Genomic DNA, 22,102 nt, shown 5'->3' on the forward strand with positions numbered 1-22,102 from the left:
TTATCTTGAGGAGAAAACACTTTAATGATTAAGTTCAAGATAATGAAGAGTATGGAGGTGTGCTTGTGGCAGAAGTCAACAGGATGAAGGAAACAACAAGGAGTGTGGGGGCAGGGAAACAACAGAGAAGCTTAAGGCGAGTGAAGTTTAGACGAAAAACCTAGGAAAGGTGTGCAGGAGAGATGTAGGTATTTGAGAGAGAAGCAGCATACTAGGGAGCACCTAAAAAGGTAGTTCACTGCATGTGAGCAGTAAAAGGATGCAAGTCATCCAATCAAAACAATGGTAAAGAGGCTGTGCCACAGGGGAGGGACAAACTCAAAGAAGAGGGAGGAAAGCCATGGGTTATGGAACAAGCAAATGTGACTGACAAGAAAGCCAACCAATGGAAAACAGTGAGCTGGTGCTAAGACCACTGCGGGTTTTTGTTATGGTTCTTAATAGAACGGCTGTTTGTATGCAAGCCCTTAGAAGGGAAATGGTAATGGGCGTATGTTTGCACTATGGAGGAGTACATGACATACAGACACATATAGTGGAGGGTGGTGCTTGATGACATTTACAGCTGTGCTAAGCAGTTTCGGTGCTGCCAATGATTGGCAGGCTACTAATTGATTGGGCACAATGGGGAGAGCCAGGTCTTAGCAGAACGTTATTATTGAGTTTTGTTGGCCCATTTCAAGCACAAGTACAATAACAGGAGATGTAATTTTTGTCTTTCAGACAATCAGTCGAAAGCTGTTACTGGCTTGAGGCAAAAGAACTGCCTGAAGCCGAGAATGTTTGGAGGGAAGTGTTGAACGCTGCTTATCCAGATTTGAAAAGCAGGAACTGGGAAACGATCCCCAACCTACCAGCATTCCTGGAAACGGTACTACCGAGGGGAAGAGGGCTGGATTAGAAATGGGTTTTAGAACCTTTTGTATTAATCTGAGATATTGTCGATTGCTGAATGTCATGACCGGCATATGTTATGCTTGTAATTTGAAGTGAATTAGGTAGTCATTTCCGTTACTAGTTGTTGAAAGTTTTTCTTTAACCGCTTATAAACCTGCATCATTTGAGTTGTTGTTGAGAGCCAGAGACAAAAGCAAACATATTTTTCGTTCTCTTTTTAGCCATGTGCAATTTTGGGTTTGGTTCTTACTGTTACCTCCACTTTAAGCTGCTTTAACAGTGAGCACAGAAGTTCGGAAATGCAGATATAAAAAGGGCAAACTCGGCTCAAATGCAGTTTCCTCACATTTCTTAATTTTTTTAGGTTTTGCCTGCACAGCACGTGCTTGCGCGCTGTGCTTTCAAAGCTTTTGTGTTTTACATTTTTTTTAAAAAGGGCTTAGAACCCGCCTTACTGCTTACCTGAACTTCCCATTCGTCCATTCCATTGTTGCCCATTAAACCCCTACCCCCCACCCCCCCTTGTAATAGACGCCTTACAAATCCTTGTCTGAACCTTTTTTTCTCTCCACCTCTTTCTTTCTTCTGGTGCGCCCCATGTGTTGGGCGTTGCACGCATAATGCGGTGGGCCCTTTAAGGTGCAACGTGTAGCCTCAATGGCTGTGTGCTGCACCATGACAACTGCTCGTCGTCCGCTTCCTCCCCCGGTACTCAATGGTGCTGGAATCCTCATACACCTTGCATTCTCTGAGCGCTCAGTGTCCTTGTATGGCGGGTTTCCTTCTTCGTCGAAGCACCTGGTTCCCCTGCCTCTGTCCTCTGCATCCGTGGAATTCTGTAAAAGATCAAACAAAACACATTATTTCAAGCAGGCAACTGATACAATTTGTAAATGTTACTAATGTATTAAAAGACATGAAACAATTATTTATCTTATAGGATCCTGTTGCAAGGAATGTGAAGTCAACCATTTATTTTTTGTAGTTATTTCGTCTAAAGGAAAGAAAACGATGTATTTTTGTTTCCAGCATTCCATATTGTGTAAATATAATCAAGGGCTCATATTAAGGTAGTTGTTTGTGCATTTACAGACTTATTTATTGCAAAGAGACTCCTAGCTAGATTAATACAATAGTACATGTTTATGATTGCGGGAAGATGGTAGCTGATTTAGCCTAGGAACATTTGATTGAGCCTTGCTTCTGTAAAAGACTGTTTGATCATCTTGGCCCATTAAGCCCAGGCACTTAGGTAGGTGTTAGTGTGAACTGTTATATTTTTATATGTAGCTGCGAGTATTATCTGTGGAAGTAATTATCTTGAAGTTATTCTAGAAGTATTACATTGCCTTTTCAGCCTTCAGGAACCAGCATCTAAAGAAAGGGAGAAGGGACATTAGGTAAATCCAGCTTAAATTTTTTAGAATTGGGGGAAAAAGTTTGTCCTAGTATTTTGGTACTAAAGGTTTACTCACATTTACAGAAACCTGAAAAGACACCTGGCATCGCACAAGGGAAGTCTGATCTGGTCTGGTCTGGTCCTAGTCAAGGTTCGTCCTTTCGTCCCAGTGGGTCAGGCATGACTTTTTCTGGAGTCTGCTTGATTCATAAGGAAGTCGGGAACCATCATCATGTCCATTTCACTCCTGGGAAAAGGTATAAGTGTGACACCAAGTTGGGGTGGCTCTCTGTACAAGTATCTCTGACCGGTTTCTGCATATTGTCCAAAGCTATCATCACCAACTTCCTAGTGTCATGTGCCAATGTTGTTTCAAATGTAAAACGCAATAAAATATAAAAAAAAAAAGTAGAAAGTGTAAGAACAGGACATTAAATTTCAGGCAAAACAAGAAGACCTCAAAAACCGCTATTGGTGTAAAATAGGAATAAGAATCAGGGGATCGCACAGCTAGCAGAGTGAGAAAACCTGCACGAGTATGTTGCGAACCTGCTGCAACTCAGACGACTATCAGAAGCACCACTGTCTAAAGTACACCTCAAGCACAGAGTCAAGACTATGGCACCATGTAAACACTTACCACAAGACTTGCTAACCAGGGTGCATAGTTTTCTAGGATGAAGAACTGATAATGCAATTGACAAGGACAGCTGGAGAGATAAACTGGGGACACAAAATCCAACTGTATAAGGACCTCTCAGAAACAACACTGAGGGGGAACAGGTTTTTCCCAAGTAGCAAATCTCCTTAAAAATCATTGAATCCCACACGAATGAGAATATAACCTACATTCGGAAGGGACAGCTGAGAGCAACCCGATCAATCATGTAGGGAAAAAACATCTTGGGTCTAGACAAAGAGCATGGGAAGACAATAGGACCTCGAGAAGAAAGTCATCATGTTCATACTGTAAACATCCCTTTGAAGTGGAACATCGAGCAGATCCTTAGGCCGGGCGGAATTGAAAGAAGAAATCCTAAAAAGCCTCAAGAAAATGAGTTTGCTGACAGGAGAATGCCAAGATAAAGACCAGAGAAACCCCACTCTTGACAAAAAGGATGTTGTATGAAGCGAACAGATAGGCCTGTTACAACTGAATGTGCAGCAGTTACTGGGTCATTGTTTGTATGTGTCTGGGGTTGGGAGGGAGGGAGGGAGGGAGGGATGGGTGGATGGTAAGATCTAGGTAAAAAACAGATTTTAGAAACACAAGTAGAGTATTTCAATGGGAACCCTGCATTTTCTCTTTTTCCTGTTACCTGTTATTTAGGGTGGAGTACTCTGCTGCTTCCACATTAGGGAGAAGCAGGGCAGTTATAATAGACATAATAGTTGTGCCCCGTTGGACCCGGTTGTTTGTTGATGAGAGAGAAGGATGAACTCGTGGGTACCAAAGAATGGAAGAAGCTACTACAAGCTAAGAAGGGTAGAGTGAAGCACCATAACTAAAGTGGCACTTTAACGTTTGTCACTAACTGTAAAAGGATTACATTTCCCAAAAAGATACTTCAGATATGGAGCTGTACAAAAAACATGACCCTCATCTTCAGGCAGAAGACCCACTTAGTGCTGAAGAACCCGTTCCGTAAGAAGCGTAGGTTCTACCCACACAAATATTAGGCATCAGCTAAAGCAACAGCAGGGCTACCCATCTTGGGCAAAAACTACAGAGACAGGAAGGAATCAAGGTTAAAAAAGACAAAGAAAGGTGTTCCATCAAAATACAATTCATTTATCATAAACAACTGTGTTCTTTAGTAAATATATATGTCCTCGATACTTCCCAAGAATCATTGCTCATGGGCTTATTCAATACGCTGTTACTCAGGACCACCAGAATTATGGGGCAGGGTTGAGTCAATCATGTGGCAAAGAAAGCCAAATTATCCAGCATAATGTGGTACATTTTGTGATAGTATTACTTCATTATTTTTGTCAATTTTACACCTGCAAACATTGTCGGAGCATTGGTCGCGCCTCATTAAGAACAGTTTAACACCCAAATATATAAATAAGCAACAGAAAGGTGACCAGTCAGCCTTTGCAGAAGACCTTCCATTGCGCAGCAACGCTTGTTGCTGTGTTTTTAGTGACATTTGAACCTAGAAACTATTTTTTTGTTAAAATCTGCAGATTTTGCAGCAGATAATGGATAACGTGGCAGAGGCGGAAGATCTATCATTATGCGAAAAACGCTGCAGCTGCACAATTGCACAATTCCCATGGTCCTGGTGTAACTAGCATTGAGGACCGTTGAGTGATAGGGGTGAGACTTCAGTGTTGCTTGGGACACTGACCTATCCAGTCAGAGGAGCCGTGCCCCAGACATTAACAAACAAACTAACTGATCTGAGACTGGTGGATGCGTGGGGATGTCACATTTAAGAAAGGGGGTATTTATTCTCTTCTCTTAAACACGCCACATGCTTCCTCACTGACTCTTTTCCCATTCATACTACTTTTAGTCACTTGTGGAAGTTGCAGCCCCAGGCATACCCCTTTAAGATCATGTGCATGTGGAGATGGCATGGGAAGATGGGTGAGGAACACTGCAAAATAGGCAATGAAAGATGAGAAGTGGTATGTTTAAAAATATGGTTCTTAAGGCACAAGTAACAAAGGAAATAGAGGAATATTTTGAAAGTATATAGTCTGGGACTCCTTTAAGGGAACAGTGGTAGTAATTTCTGTGATTCTGTACGTGGTAAGGGAAATAATGTTACTTGCAGATAAAATGATAATGGAGATGCATCAGCTGGAAGCGGCTATAAGACAAAGTTCCGCCAGGAAAACTAAAAGCCACATAGCTATAGTGAGGGACTGATTGAGAATGCATATGACAGTGTAGAAACTGGCCTGCATACAGAACAGCGGTTTTATGAAATTAGGGAGGGGGGGGGGGGGGGGCGGGAGGGTAGTGGGAACCCAAAATGCCAAAATTAAGTTAGCAGTCATAAAGAGTCCTCCTGACAGCTTCTAGGCAAAACTGTGGGTGGGAGGTTTTAGGGATCACTTTGAAGCCCACTATTCTAGATGACAATAAAACCAAGCAGAAATCTAGGCCTACATAAATAATAGTGCTTGGCAACACCTCTGAGACTGAAATGAAAGTGGCATTGAAAACTATTCAGGAGAATAAGGCCCCAGAGCCTGACGGCACACCCCTAGATTTTTAGGTCGAAGCCTAACAGACAGCACAGCTGTCTGCTTGCGAAAAAACCTCTTGTGGGCATTCATAAAACTTCCCTGGGAATGCATTCTGCCGATTGCTTCCCATTGGCTTTGCGGTTTGTATGTCACATTTTCTGGCTTTCTATTTGCTGACCTAATTTGTTTTAGGCTATCCTTAATGTCTTTGTTGTTCTTGTCGAGCAAACCTTGCTTATCATCGCTTCTTGTATTCTTCCACAAGTCCTAGCTTTCTGTAAACAAGTCTTTAAATTTTGTTCTTATTTTGTCACATTTGCTGTGCTTTCAAAACAGAGTTCAAACATCAGTCTCTGTCTTCTGAGGGAGCTTGGTGTTTACTTTTATTTCTCTAACTTCAAAATGAGAGGATTTATGTGACAATCTTGTCAGGTACTGGGAATTTAAGGACTTTTTGTAGCACACAACAAAATGTAAATGTCAATGAACTGCGCCGATTTTTCAGAAATTATCAGAATTATGAAAGCACAAATGGAGGACTTTTTTTGCAATTCGGAAGTGTGGCGGAAACAAATATTTTAATACTATGAAATCAGTACACTAGGTGATGCCATTTCCGCACATCCTGGCATATTTATAATGCCTTTGCACCACATGAACGTCATTATTTTTGATGTTAAGGTGGCCCAACGAGGTTGAAATCCCCGCTCCTTATTTATAGAGTGGCGCAATGCATGCATTGCGTCACTCTGTAACCCTTTGCGCTACATTATGTCTGAGCCAGGCATAATGTATGCAAAGGAGGGGGTTCCCCCGTTAGGGGAGCCGTAAAAATGGCATAAGGAAATCTATGAGATTTTCTTGCGCCATTTTTTATGGCACTTTTAACACCCGCTCAAGAGCAGGCGTTAAAAGGCGGCTTCCATTCTTTAGAATGGGACAGTATGTACTCTGCAGGAGTAGCACCAATATTTTGGCGCTACTCCTAAATAGTACATCAATGGCTTCCTGAGAAATTATGCTATTGTCTCCTACCCTGCGCCATGGTGCGCCGCATTTTAAATACGGCGCACACGTAGTGGCGGTAAGGGGGGTGCTAAGGGGCGCAGGGAAAGTGGCGCTGCACTTGGTGCAGCGCTACTTTCCATAAATCTGCCCCATCATTTGTTTTAATGTATTGTTTTATCAGTAACACTATGGGGCATATTTATACTCCGTTTGCGCCGAATTTGCGTCGTTTTTTTCGACGCAAATTCGACGCAAAACTAACTCCATATTTATACTTTGGCGTTAGACGCATCTAGCGCCAAAGTTCATGGAGTTAGCGTCATTTTTTTGCGTGAACACCTTCCTTGCATTAATGATATGCAAGGTAGGCGTTCCCGTCTTAAAAAATGACTGCGATGCATATGCGTCGTATTTATACTCCCGGGCAAAAATGACGCCCGGGAGTGGGCGGGACTAAAAAACCCGCATTTGCGCCGGATTTTAGCGCCTGGGTCAGGGCAGGCGTTAAGGGACATGTGGGCTCAGAATGAGCCCAGAGGTGCCCTCCCAAGCCCCCAGGGACACCCCCTGCCACCCATGCCCACCCCAGGAGGACACCCAAGGATGGAGGGACCCACCCCAGGGACATTAAGGTAAGTCCAGGTAAGTATATATATATTTTTTGTGTGTGGCATAGGGGGGCCTGATTTGTGCCCCCCTACATGCCACTAGGCCCAATGACCATGCCCAGGGGACAGAAGTCCCCTGGGCATGGCCATTGGGCAAGGGGGCATGACTCCTGTCTTTGCTAAGACAGGAGTCATTTCAATGGGGGATGGGCGTCGTAAAAAAATGGCGCAAATCGGGTTGTGGCGAATTTTTTGCCTCAGCCTGACTTGCACCGTTTCTGGACGCCCATACGCCATTTTTCCCCTACGCCGGCGCACGTCGTTTTTTTTAACGCACACCAGACAGCGCCGGCGGCTAACGCCGGCTAACGTCATTCAATAAATACGGCGCCCGCATGGTGCTTCAGAATGGCGTTAGCCGGCGCTAATTTTTTGGACGCAAAACTGCGTTGGCGCAGTTTTGCGTCAAAAAGTATAAATATGGGCCTATATGTGGAGATAGAATTGTCTTTTCAATTGAAAATGTGTTTTTTGTAATGGCAATGGCAGTGTGCTACCACACCATGCATACTCCTCACTACACCACTCCAATCTACACCACTCTACTCGATAACACTCTTTTTCACTCTATGCCCTGACACTCTAAGCCACTCCACTCTGCGACACTACACCTCTCCGCTCTGCCCCCCTCCACTCTGACACTCTACTCCAGTCTGCGACACTCCATTCAACGTCACTCTACTCCACTGTATGCCACTTCACTCTAGGCCACGCCACGCCACGCTATGAAACTCCATTCAGCGCCACTCGACTCAACTCCATGCCACTCCACGACACTCTACAACACTCCTTTCTACGACAGTAATCTTTAACACTCTAATCTATGATACTTTATTCCACCCTATGCCCCTCCACTCAACAATACCCCAATTTACAACACCTTATTCCACTCTTCGCCACTCCGCTCTTCTGCATTCCACTGGATGCCACTCTTCACTATGCCACAACTTATAGCAACGCTGGTGTACAACATGGCTAAAACTATTTTGCAAAGCCAATTGCTTTGGCATAGGTGAGACCTATTGGCTTTGCAAACTGCTGGTTACAAAAATACTTTTGTCGTACTTGGGAAACAGCTAGTGAACCTCTATGACACCTTCATTCAGGTACTGTGGCTAACACTACCAGTGAGGTTGATATAACTTTAATTACAAAACACAGAAAGTCATGGACTGTTGTACATTGTGTAAACCAACTTCCTTTCTCAATAATGATGTGAAGATCTGCATGAAAATCCTGGCAAACTGAAAGGAAGGGTTGCTTACAGTTTTGATAAATCCAGGTCAAGTATGATTCATTGAAAATAGACAGGCTAGTGACAGTGTCTGGTGGCATGTCTTACCTAGTAGACAAGTCTAAATGAAAGAGCCTCTTTACATTCTTGGCGTCCTTGGATGCACAACACGCATTGGAAGTTCCCTCTTCCAAGGAACACGAGGTGGAGATTCCCCTCTTCCCCCTTTTGTTTTATTGATGGTAGAGTCCATTGCCCTAAATGTAGATCTCAGCAGGTAGTAAAAGGAATACCATTTGCAGGAGAAGAGCACAGGTTGTGCATGTTTACAGACGATGTGCTTCTAGCAGTGACAGACCTGGCAAGTTTTCTTCCAGCATCAGGTTTCAAAGGTAATATGCAGAAGAGCTTGGCTTCCACTTAACAAGAAGGGTGACAGACTGGTGTGAAGCCATTTAGCCAGTCCTGCTAGAACAGATATGGAAGGACCGGAGGACATGGCGCCCACTATACATCACCTTGGATGAATATGATTAGCTTAGGATGACTTAGATAAACATACTCCTGAGAATGCTGTTGCAGAAATACAGACACTACAGAAACACCTAATGCCGTGTGTGGGTAGTGGCGTCCAGCATGTGTACTTTAGAAGATTCTCATGGTACCCAAGGCATGGGCGGCCTAGCATGTCCTGATCTCCTACAATATTACAGAGCACTGCTCTTGTGCATAATTGGAGAATGGGCAATCGGGGGTCAGAAAAGAAGTGGCCCTCTACAAACAGGGCAGTAGCAGGATAGTCACAGTAGGACTTGGCATGCCTGAGAAAGTAGAGGCCCAGAAGTACATACTTGGCAATACAGGTCAGAACTGTGCTGGACGTTTGAGACCATATAGCAGAGAATGCAGATTTACCTCGTTCCTGTAACTATACACTTCAGCCTTCACCCCGGCCCTGAAAGGCACTATATTGTGCACATGGTGGGAGGGACATTCAGAACCCAGGCAAAATGTTTTCCTGCATTGGAAGATTAAGACATTCCATGAGGGTAGAGACAATTAAGCAGTCTCCTAAACAGAAAGGCTGCCACATTGTCAGCTTAGACATTGGCCCTTTACCTGTCCAAAGTAGAGACGGCTGCCAGGGATCTCACACAATCAGAGAACAAATTGCAGAAGGATCTTCATCAAAGTCATAAGCACTGAATTTTCCCACCAACGAGCGGGGACCTTGGAGCACATATTAAATGTATGTTACATATATGTATAACATTATTAAAGTGTGTATATATATATATATATATATATATATATATATATATATATATGTACACACACACACACACACACCCTACAGTAAAGGCTAAAACACGCCTAAATGCTAAATTATATTGAGCTTTTATTTAAACAATAATTTCAAAGTATGAAGATTTCTGTAATGCAGAAACAAGGAGACAAAAGGTGTAATTACAGCCTTTATTTGACCAGAAAACTGCAATGAAATGAAAGGCATTGTTAGCTAATAGGCTGCATTGAAAATGATAATAGATAAGACTGGCAATGTGCCTTTAAGACCTCAGGGGAATCTTTGTATCCCATCATGCCCCAAAGGGGACAGGTCAGGTCTTTTTCACGGTGACACGAAGCACATTAAAAAGGATGTATACACTGCTGCATGAAACGATTCATCTGGGCAGGTGGGAGGGTTGCTAATGACTTTGATGAGGACTCCCCTGGAAGAGAACTAGGATTACTGGTAAACAATTTATCCTTCTCTTACAGAGGCTCTTCATCAATAGTCATAAGCACTGAATAGTATAGCAAGGCTAAATCCAGAGCATTCAAAATCAGCTGTTGCAATTATGGAAACATTCCTTAAAGAGACCTGCCCTACTTGAGTGTCTGTGTGTATACAGAAATGCTGCAGCAGCTTTGCATATTTCGGAAATGGGTAAATTTCTTAGCAGAGCAGCTGTTGCCACCTAACCCCTTGTAGAATGGGCTTTAGGTCTTGCAGGTAAGTGTTTGTTAGGCAACTGGGAGGAGAGTACTACACGCGTGACTATCCTTCTAGAGATGGTCTGTTTGGTGGACACTATGCCTGTCCTCATTGGACCATAGTTGACAAATAGATGGTCAGATTGTCTGATATCTTTAGTCTTATCTAAGTTAACATTTAGGACTCGTTTGAGATCTAACAAATGTCTGGCATGGAAGGGTTAGGAAAGCACGTTGGAAAGGAAATAGCTGGTTAATGTGAAAATCAGAACTCACCTTGGGAAGAAACTCGGATGTGTTCTCATGACTACCCTGTCAGCATGAAATGCCATGTAAGGTTCTTTAGCACATAGAGAATGGATCTCACTGACTCTAGAAACAGAAGTAATAGCAACTAGAAAAGCAGTTTTCCTGGTTAGGTGCTGCATAGATGCTTTGTGTATGAGTTTGAAAGAGGTGCGCATGAGTTTCCAGAGGACCATTTTAAGGTCACATGGGGGAGAAGAAGAACGCACAGATGGCAAAACCTTCTTCAACCCTTCTAAAAAATATTTTACCACAGGCACAGGAACCTGTATGGGGAGTCTTTCTGTAAGAAAGCTGTGAGATGTACCTTAAAAGAGGACAATTACAGACCAGATTTTACTGATTGGAGGAGATAAGCTGTTCTTCTGCCCCAGAATTTAATGAAGATCATTTTGGGCACTTCACAAATAGGACCTTTTCCACTTGAACGCTTTGGGACATCTGGTAGAGGGTCTTTTCGACTCCCTAAGAATGTTCATGTATTCCTGCGAGAGGCCTAAATGCCCATCCTGGAGGAATTCAGGCGCCATGCTGTCGAGCTCAACGAGGGAAGGGTGGGGTGGAAAATCTGTCTTCCAAGCTTGAACACGAGATCCTGTCTGCATGGCAACCTCTTGTGGGAGCTTTGTTATAGATGATGGAGATTCAGGAACAACCACTGCTGAGGCCATTACAGTGCTATGAGGATCATTCTGGTACTGGAACTGTACAGGTTGTTGAATCAGAGGAATTGGGGGACACGCGTAAAATATTTCCCAGACCAATCTATCAAAAAGGTATTCCTCTTTGTCCCTGGTCGGGAGAGCCTAGATAGGAAGTCTAGGCATTTTTGTTGATTTTGTCTGCAAACAGGTCGAATTGTGAATGCTCCCACTCTGGAAAAATGTTTTCTGCGACGCAATCGGGCAAAATCCACAAGTGCATTTTGGCAAAATTACTACTGAGAGGCTGCCTGAGTGTTCTTGATTCCTGGCAGGTGAATCTGAAATTGTCAGATTCCTGTATATTAGCCACTTCCAGATGGCCTGTGCTTCCAGAGACAGTCGACGAGAATGGGTACCCCCTTGCTTGTTTAAGTAACGCATGGTGGTCGTGTTGTCTGTTTGGACCAGGAGAGAGCTGGTCTGTATGGGTGGATAAAAATACTTGAGGGCTAGTTGGACCTCCCTGAGCTCCAGCATGTTAATTTGATACTGCTGCTCCTTGTGTGACCATATGCCTTGCGTTTGCAGAGAGTCTATGTGAGCATCCCAGCCCCAGAGGAAGGCATCATTGATGAGACTTTGTGTGGGATTGTCCTGGTGGAAGGGGACTCCTACCAGGAGATTTTGATGTTGAGACCACCATGTTAGCAGTTGCCTGCATCCTGCGAAAGAGTCAGCTTGTCATCCCAGAGGTCTGAGAACTGATTTCACTGATCCTCCAGATTTTGTTTTAGGGGACTCGTGTAGCCTTGCATGGGGGATGATGAAAATGCAAGAGGCCATCTATCTCAGAAGGGATGCCACCTGTCTGGCAGACGGATGCGAAGTGTGCAGGAGATTGTAACACTTCAGATTGATTGAGGGTAATCTCTTCTCTGAAGGACACACTCTTGCAGCCCGTGTGTCAAGAGTTGCACCCAGTTAGTGGAGCCTTTGTGTTGGTGTTTGTATGGATTTTGTGAAATTGATCTGGAAACCCAACGTTTGCAAAGCCTTCTTGATGCATGTCTCATGATGTCTTTCCGTTTGAGACGCCAAAGAGCTTTTTATGAGGCAGTCGTCTAAGTAGGCGTAGATGAATATCCTCTTTTTCCATAAGAATGCTGCCACTAAGGTCATACATCTCGGGAACTTGCGAGGTGCAGATTTTAGGCCGAACTGTAGTACTTTTTTACTGATAATGTTTGGATGCCACTTTGATGCGCAAAAAGTCTGGTATTTCGGGGCAATCAGAATGTAGAAATATGCATCCTGGAAATCTATGGAGCACATCCAGTCCCCCTAATGAAGTTGGTGGTAGATCTGGTGAAGGGCAAGCATCCCGAATTTCTCTTTGCCCATGAACTTGTTCAGCAGTTGTCAGTTCAGAATGGGTCTGAATTCTCGGTTTTGACCTTTTATCCTTCCTAGGAAATAGCAAGAGTATATTTCTAGCCCTCTTTGGGAGCGTGGGCCCTCCTATATGTCCTCCTTTCAGAGAAGACTGGTGACTTAGTTTTGTAAGAGGGCTAGCTGGGGACATGATGTTTTTGTTGGTGGGACAGCAGGAGGAGGACATTTGAACCTTAGTGAGTAACTATTTTGAACAATATTCAAGACCCAGTTGTCACTTGTGATGGAGCGCCACTTGTCCAGGGGTTTGATGATACTTCCCCCCCCCCACCGAAGTGGGTAACAGAGCAGGGGGAAGCAAGGGCTCATTGTTAGGCCGGTGTCTTGGTGGAAGATGCTGGTTGACGATTAGCTCCTCTTCCCTTAGCTATTCTGCGGGGGGGATAATGAGACGGGGCCTGTTGGTGCTGTTGCGAAACCCAGTGAGGGGTTTGAACTGTCTGATGGGGTCGTGTATCCTATGGGCCTGTATGTCTGCTGGAAATATTTCTACTTTGCTAGATTCACTGCTTTGAGCGTATCGAGCACCATTTTAATTTTGGCCATATTATCATCTGCGTGTGAGCCAAAGAGTGACTTCCCTGTGAACATAAGATTGATAATCCACTGCTGGGCCTCTGGTTTGAGGGTTGTGAGGCGAAGCCAGGAGGACCTTCTGCCACAGATTCCATGGGATAACCCATGAGCAGCCTGGTCCGATGTATTCGTTGCCACACTAATAATCTGGTTGGAGACCAGGCCCACTTCATGTAGCATCTGTTGGAAGTCCTGCCTGTCTTGCTTTGGTAGTCTTTCTGTGAAGCCGGAAAGAGAGTCCCAGAGAGACCTGTCATATCTCCCTAGCCAGGCAGATGCAGTAGCCATTTTCGTTTGAGATGCTGACTTGCCACACACCTTTTTTTCCCCCAAAGTTTCCATCTGATTGCTATCTTTATCTGGGGACACAGATGACGAGGCAGCAACAGTGTGTTTTTCTCGCAGTGGCTATAAGGACTGAGTCTGGTGGTAGGTCAGACATCGAGAATAATGGATACGGGTTGTGGGCCTTTTACTTGTTAATAATCCGCGAGGAGCCGCTTACGGGGAGGCCGGAGTAAGAAAAAGATCAATTGGCGGTTCGAGAAGGCTTGGGATCAGAGGGAGCAGAGGTCTCAATGCTGCCCTATGGTGCGAAGTCTTAAAGATCACTTACGATAATGTTGTGGGCACTGGGAATTCTATGTTTAGCTTGGATGCTCCCTTAACCACATTGAACGACGTGGTGGTTTGGTTAAGTCATCTACTGGGGATACTCTTGCCTTTGGAGAGTCTGTTAGTGTAGGCAAGTAGTCCCTCACTGAAGACCTAGAGGTGGTAGGCCAGGTATGAGACCTACGTCTACGATGTTGTGACTATGATCAGTGAAACCCCTGGAATCTTTAGGTGTATCTGCTCCTTGTTGTCCTGGACCTCGATCTATTTCTTAGGGGTGTCCTGTGACTCCTTGGTGATCTAGGTGCAGGGACATGTCGCCTCTGAGTAGAAGTAGAAGCCAGGGAGAACGCAGGTGGCATTGTTTGCTTCAGCGATGGTGATCGCGGTGCAGCAGTAGATGGGGAGTAGATCCTTGAAAAGTCTGAGCCTGGGCTGTACTGTACAGGGTTTTTACGGAGACATTACAGCCAGCGTGGGGAGATGTTATTTGGGGTCTCGGGGACTGTGAACAAGCCCTGACATTCATCGGTTACGCCCACAAAACCTGAACTCCAGGGAAAATAGAACGTCGTCCTGGTGTTGAAGGTATTGTTTTGGCAGGGGTCTGCGACCTTGGGATATTTGTTGATGAACTCCACTTGTCTTCCTGAGTTCTCAAAGGCGGATGTCTCGATGTAGACGGTGAACTAAGCTCCGGTGAGCTTTCTGAATAGGGTGTTGATGCCAGGTGGTGTTTTGACACCGACAGTGGCTGGAACGACGGTGTGTGCCTCAATGCTCAGAGGCTAGGCTGATCTGACATTGACAGGAGCCTTGTCGCAGAAGAGTGCCTCAACACAGAGTGGTGGTGCTTCATGGTCTATGGAGCCTCGACGTCAAAGAGCGATGCTTAGATGCTGAAGGTCTTACTGGCGAAGATTGCATCAACGTTGAGCAGCGCCAGTGAGAAGGCACTCTCGACACTGATCTCGCTGCCGACGGCGAACAGATAGGGATCTGCTCCGAGCTCAAAGTCCTACCTCTTGACGTCGATTGGGATTGCTGTTTTTTTCTGTCTCTCAGGAGATATTACTCTGGGCGCTGTCTTTGTGTGTGACAAGGACTCTTTCGAGGTAGTTGGGCACCCTCTAAGTCCTCTTGAAGACTTTTCCTCTTCTGCAGCCCATGTAGACGAATCTTTTCTCTGTCCTGCAGATTTCTTCTGGACAGCTTCTGGCAATGATGACACTTTTCAGGACTATGGGGGTCATTCTGACCCTGGCGGTCCGAGACCGCCAGGGCTAGTATGACTGAAAGCACCGCCAACAGGGTGGCGGTGCTTTTTTCCCCATTCTGACCGCGGCAGTAAAGCCGCGGTCGGACCGCCGGGGCCGGCGGTTTTCCGCCATTTCTGCCCCGGCGGCAATAATCCGCCAGGGCAGCGCTGCTTGCAGCGCTGCCCTGGGGATTATGACCCCCTTACCGCCAGCCTGTTTCTGGCGGTTTTCACCGCCAGGAAGAGGCTGGCGGTAAGGGGTGTCCAGGGGCCCCCTACCAGGGCCCCGGCCAGCTTTTCACTGTCTGCCTAGCAGACAGTGAAAAGCGCGACGGGTGCAACTGAACCCGTCGCACGGCCGCAACACCGCCGGCTCCATTCGGAGCCGGCTTCTGTGTTGCGGCCTCATTCCCGCTGCGCCGGCGGGCGCAAACTTGGTCTGCGCCCGCCGGCCCAGCGGGAATGTCGGAATGGGGGCCGCGTGAGTGCGGCCGCATGGCGGTTTCCGCCTCGGAATGACCCCCAATGTGTCTCAGGGAGGCAGAAGATGCAGATAGTATGGGGATCTGTCTGTGCCTTCTTTTTTTCACAAGAAGGACACTTCACAAAAAGTGAAGACATAGTTTGACAGGAAAAAATAAACTTTTCTGTAAAAAAGGTAATCTGAGTTTCTGAAGAGACGTTTTTGACAAAAAGCCAAAAAACAGGAGAGCTCATTGCTCCAGGATTCTAACAGTAGGCGACATAAAAAAGAACTGACCAAACTGTCACCTGTAGGGCATGACAGCATACAGAGGGTCCTCCTACGGATTAAAGGAATGGGTCAGTTTTCTTTGTTATGCTTTTAATTGCAACCTGTGAGATGATTGTTTAAATAAAAACGCAATATCATTTAGGCAGTCTCACCGTGAGCAAGACTGTAAGGTCGAAATGCACCAGAGAGTTGCCTTGGTGTTTGCCTAATATAGAATATTTTGGAGTTCAGAGTGCTGCTTGATTGTTGTTTTGGAAAGGTGGTTACTGAAGCGCAGTCAGCCTCCTACACACTGTCTCCACCTGCAGCTGAGCTCAGTCGTGGGACTGTATTGTGGGTGATATATATCAGAACAAAACCCTTTCAGGGTTGGAGTGATTCATAAATGATGCAAAACAAAACAGAGAACTCTGGGTAATTCCCAAGGTTAGGTGGAGAGCAGCTACAGTAAAGCGCACCCTGGAACACCAGCGATTTTATCGCCTCAAATGTCTGTTTTTCTAGCAAGGTTTTTAAGCATAGGATTGGCACAGTGCCATCCACACTGAGCTAGAAAATGACAAAACATTTTGCCATATCTACAGCAAAATCTTTAAGCACAGGATTACCAGTCAAGCCCTACACAGATGGGGAATACAGGTTGGCAATATGGAGCATATAGTGTTGCTGTATGCTGAGGATGCCACGATTTACCTCAAAACCAGATATTTGAGGCCTGATACTGCTTAATATTATGCAAGAATTCTGAGAATACTCAGGGTTGCAGGTCAGTAATACTAAATCTGCTTTGTTCCACTAGGTCACTAGGCTCCCCGAATTGGACCTTGCCGGGAAAGTGGACAACGTTAAATTTCTTGGCATTCAAATCACTCGTGGAATGCAGCGGATGTACGATTTAAACCTGGGAAGAGTGCTGCATGCACTACGTCTCTAAATTACATTCTGGAACACCCTTGAATTGATGGGTAAAATTACACCCATTAAAATGGGATTTTGCCCCCGTGCTTCTATGTCCTACTAGGTGCAAAGTGTGAGATTTCCCGGAAGATATCTTGGGACCTTGTCTGCCTGTTGGTGGAGCGCCTCTGGGCCGGTGGGAGTTGTAGAGTAGGCTTAAAAACTCTTAGGCGAGAGTGGAACAGAGGTGGGATGGAAGTCCCAGATTTGGAGCTATACTATTTGGCAGCACACCCACAACATGCTGTACCCTGGCTAGAGGCCCCCCAGCAGGTAGAGTTCCTTTTTTGCAGCACACACAATGGATACCAACTTGGAGAGCTGTTGTTGCGAGGGCGGGCCTTCCAAGATAATTTCCACACTTGATGCGATTTATGGGCCAATTGTGGGACAGGACGGTACAGTCGGTAAATAGACACATGCTGAATGCCCTGGACCTAGACCTGTGGATAATGCGCCCCTTTGCTCAAAAAAACTATTCCATGGCAGTTGCTATGTGGCAAGAGGGTGGCTGTATAATGTTGTTGGACCTCTAGCCAGCGGGACTCGGTCACTATTCAGGAGGCTATGGAGAGGTTAAATCTTTGAGGGAGACAATTCTTACAATACTCTAAAAATGCAGCCATGGCACGCCAGCTGCGGCCGACCTTTGCCGAGGCCCCTGAGCCATCACACACACTGGGGACTTTACTATGACAGCTGGCCGTAGTCTCATTACTCAGGCCGATGAACAGCTAACGCATTACTTATAAAAGAACTCTGGCAACAAGTTAGTACAACTCTCTCCCAAAGCCTGACTTAAAATTCATGCCGGGGTTCGACGGGTGGCCATCTGCGCCCGATTAAAGCAGAATCAGTATGTTGTTTATATGGGGTACTTATCCCCTAAGAGATTGCATTTCATTTACCCAACTGGAGAAATGCATTGTCCCTGTTGCTGTGCAGAAATAACTGATTCCTTACATATGGTATGGCACTGAACAGCTCTCATACCTTATTGGGTGGAGCTATTGTCCCACATTAAACATGCTCCTCGCTGGTATGTGCCCTGGTGCATTGCCCAGTGCTTGCTGGGACTGATCCCCGATAACCCAAAAAAGATATTGAGTAGGCGCTATATGATATTGGGGCTTACCGTGGCAAAACGCCACAAAGCGATCTGCTCGCTGAGTTCTCGACCCCTGATGGCTGAGGCTTGGAAAAAAAGATTTAGCTGAGTGCGCCGGGTGGAAGAGGCTCATATGAGAAAAAGGTGCAGGGATGTGAAAGCGCTAGATGTCCTGTTAGCCTGGGGTCCCGTGGCCCAGGCACTACTGGAGAGGTATGATCAGAACCGCTCAGAAGGGGGGTGGAAAGGGTGAGAGGAGTGGGAAGACCGGGATAGAATAGATATATGTAGCGCACAGGTGTGGACAAAACTACATTCAAACTATTTTCTAATCACAGAATCGGGAACAGCGCTGGAAACAACTTGTTGCCTTATACTATGATGCCGTATGGAAGCTATTGGGGGGAGGGTCTTCTTGGGAGGGCGGGAACACTGTTCTGTGAAATGTTTATTTTTCTCTTTATACACTGTCTTTGACAGTTCAATTAAGCAATATTTATGTACTTTGTGTGATTTACTTTTACATGACTACTGGACAGGTATATGATGCAGCTGTGTGTACACGCTCATTACTGTGAGGATTCTTAATAATAATATTGCCTGGTCCCATGCGATTTACTTTAAACGGCCAATAATGAAATATATTGAAGTGTGAATGAAAGGGACTCATCATCCGCACAATTGTAAATTCCTGCCGGTACTTACATGACCGTGGCAGAAGAGCACGTACGTTCGGCAAGGGCATGTACTTGGTGTGGAAAGTAGTGGGGAGAGGAAAAGAATGATGGTGCACATTATTTATTTCGTGACATGTTGATGATGTTTTAAAAAGCATATTATCACTTTAGCACCCATGTGAAAGGTTTTTGCAAGGTAATGAAAAACAAACGAATAAAAAGGATAATAGATAAAATACGGTAGCTGATAAAGGATTAGAAAGAGCTCACAGAACTGTACAAAAAGCCAGGAAATCACAATTCGGCGGCTCCGCTACTTTGAATGGCGCCTTTATGTATGCCAGATAATTTGACTTTGGCAAAATATATTAAATAACACTCAGTTACCATGGATACAGTAAAATATGCTTTTACATACCTGCCTATTCTCTTGGGTCCTAAAAAAGGCTTTCTTTTTTAAACTAAATATCTACAGTCCTAGAGAGTGGTGAGGTATGTTTTATTGCATTTCTCCTGTGCGCTTCCATCCATCAACTTTTTCAAACCGGTGCAATCCACAGAGATTTTAGTGTGCATTATTTGCTTTTAGTGAAGATTTCAGAAAATAGTATTTTTCTTAATATAAAAGCTATAACTGTCTTAAACGTAAAGCTCTATGAATTCATGTTGTCATAGAGTAAGTTTTTGATACAAGGGTGCTCCTCGAAAATAATTTTCAGGCGGAAATTACTTAGTTGTCACTATAGTAGCATTTACTTAACCTTCTTGCGTGACAACCATATTCTTGTTCTTCAGCATTGATTGTTGTAAAGCATGTTAAACTAAACTGTTCTGATGCTATGTATCTTAAATGTAGATTGTTCTTCTTTATAAATATATGTTATGTATGATTTTCTTTCTCCATACAATATAGTCTTCAGAAAAAGACAAAAATGCCGAAAGGACAGAGGTTTTTCAGGTTGGACTTAAAGAATTTGAGTGGACCCCATTCCCATCAGCTATTCAAGAGCAAGAAGTAAATTCTGTGATCTCCGACTTGGAGCAGCAGGTTACTGGCCCATCCGACCGCCAAACTGTGGAGGTGTTGCCTCAGAAATCTATGGTCTTACCATCTGAAGGATTCAAACCCTTCAAAGAGGACACCATTGAAAACGGTCCTGCTGCTGAACAAAGTAAAAAGCATATTCCCAAACTCTCTAGAAAAGGAAAGACCGAGATGGCAAAGTCATCAAAACCCAGAATCCCAACCCAAAACTCGCAGAAAAGAGGAGCTACGAAGATTTCAGTTGACATTCAGGGTCCTCTTCAACAAATGGCTTCTCAGAAACCAAAAAACGTTTCTGGCTTTGAGCGGCTCTTTAAATCATACTCACAAAGTGAGAGGAAGGAAACAGAAGGGGAATCATCCACAGTCAAGCCATCTGACCATAGTGCCGTGGAAGAAGAGATTTCAGTCATAGACCATGGAAGGTGTGCCACTTTCAGCCCTGTTGAGAAGGCTGTTGAAGAAACAACCTGTCTGAAGAGTTGTCCCATGTGTTGTTTACAGTTCTCAGAACAGTGAGTAGTTTTCGTATTCCTTGTTTTAGTCTTTATCAAATACCTTTTTTTCATTTGTTTATTTCAATAAACTGCACAGTATACAAACAGAGACGGCGACAGTACCATCACAGGCTCAACACAGTATTCAAAAGATTGTCACCCTGCGATTACTACCCAGGCATGATAGACATGAATAGTGACAAGACCTGCATTTGAAAACCGTAACTATGCCCCTTGTTAGGTTCCATTAGACACAGTAAGCAAATATGATACAAGAGGACCCCAAATATTCTTTGGCCTTGAGGCCTATGGAAGTTCCTCCACATAGAGCTCTAGTTGCTCCTTACAGTAGGCCAAATCTTTCAGCCACTGGTCAAATGTAGGTGCTTGCAGCCCACCCCAGTAGATAGCCGCCCTCCTTTTCACATACAATAGGGCAATTGCTGTAAGTCTGTGGGTGGGAGGCTGCAACGGTTTTACCAGTCCCAGGAGAAGAGAGGCCATGTGTGAAATCAGATCGGTATTATCAAATCAGCAGATGCAGCGGGTAGAGCGGAGTCACGGAGTTGCAGAGTTGCAGAAACCACTGGGCCACCGAAGTGTAGTGGTCGCAGCACCGCTTGTGAAGAGGGGGCTCATCCAAGTCTACTGGGGCGACTCGGCCCTCCTTTGTCTGCTCTTGGTTTTCTGGCTTGGGTCCTCACTGGAACAGCTGCGGCTGCGGTAAGGGTGGCTGCCGCGGCTTGCGGCTGAGCTGCTATGGTGCCCGGTGGTGCTTGGCAAGGCAGGGTTTGGGGGGGGTGAACCTCTTGCCTGCCCCCGTGCCTGTTTCTCAGACCTTTTTGGACTTTCGGCCTCTAAGCGTCTGGCTTGCCTCTGGCTCTCCCCGGTACCAGGGGGCCAGCTCCTACTGCCTAGCCCCAGGCGGTTCCAGGGGGCTCTCGGCAGGCCCTGGTAGGGCCGCGTGTGTAACTTTTTGTCGGGGCTGGCCACTCTGTGACGGACGACCCCTGGAGGGAATTCCTGGCCCTGTGCTCGGTCTACTGTCTACTGTCAACAGTTTTCCCTCTGGCCTGGTATTTGATGAACCTCTCGGACCATTCAGGACTGGAGCAACACAGGAGTTGGTGGCCTAAGGTGGTGGACTAAGACTAAGGAAAGTGTCCAGCATCTTGTTGTGCGTAGCTAGCGCTGCAGCTCCTCCCTGTGGTGGGGCGGAGGCGGCTGGTATTAGACCAGTGCTGCTTGCCCCCCTGGGTGTTCGTTAAAGAATTAAGGTAGTGGAAGAAAACTCTACAGTTGGATCTTGGAGTGGTCTTGAGTGTACTGGGGCGCTCTGGAGTGTACCAGAGTGTACTAGAACTTCACTAAGGAGTAGAAAAATGAAATAGTATCTTCACTAAGGACCCCAGAAAGTTTACCTAAGAATTAATTAGTCAACTAGATCGGAACTCAAAGGGTGCTGTGTGTCTATTGCGGGGGCGACGTCCAAAGGAGTGACACATACGTTATTTATATATAATACCCAGACTACATTATACAGAAACAGCATAGTTTTCAGCATGCCGGTGAGCAAGGTGCACTCACATGGTGGTGCTTAAAAGGGATCAACAACATGCCCTAAAGCAAAGGAGTCTTTGGGTGAGCGTCAGTCTTTAAGGCTATCGTTTAGAAATCAAGAAGAAGGAGGTGGAGGAAAAGTACTTCAGTCGTCAGGACAGGGACAGGAGGACACACAGAGAGATACCAGTGTCAATAGGGACAACTGTGAGAGACCCTCAGGGACTTGACGTAATAATTAG

The 22,102-nt window shown here is 45.3% G+C and overlaps 1 protein-coding gene across 3 annotated transcripts in view; it reads left to right on the forward strand.

Annotated features, from left to right (window-relative positions):
- FAAP20 (FA core complex associated protein 20) overlaps nucleotides 1–22,102 on the forward strand; it is a 103,775-nt gene that overhangs the window by 60,598 nt on the left and 21,075 nt on the right. For all 3 annotated transcript variants that reach the window (XM_069240997.1, XM_069240995.1, XM_069240996.1), the window contains 2 exons: nucleotides 724–871; nucleotides 19,672–20,318. In XM_069240997.1, the coding sequence (XP_069097098.1) occupies nucleotides 724–871; nucleotides 19,672–20,318 (795 nt within the window). The remainder of the gene's footprint in view (nucleotides 1–723; nucleotides 872–19,671; nucleotides 20,319–22,102) is intronic.

This window comes from Pleurodeles waltl, chromosome 6 (assembly GCF_031143425.1).
Source record: "Pleurodeles waltl isolate 20211129_DDA chromosome 6, aPleWal1.hap1.20221129, whole genome shotgun sequence".
In the NCBI taxonomy this organism is placed as follows: domain Eukaryota; kingdom Metazoa; phylum Chordata; class Amphibia; order Caudata; family Salamandridae; genus Pleurodeles; species Pleurodeles waltl.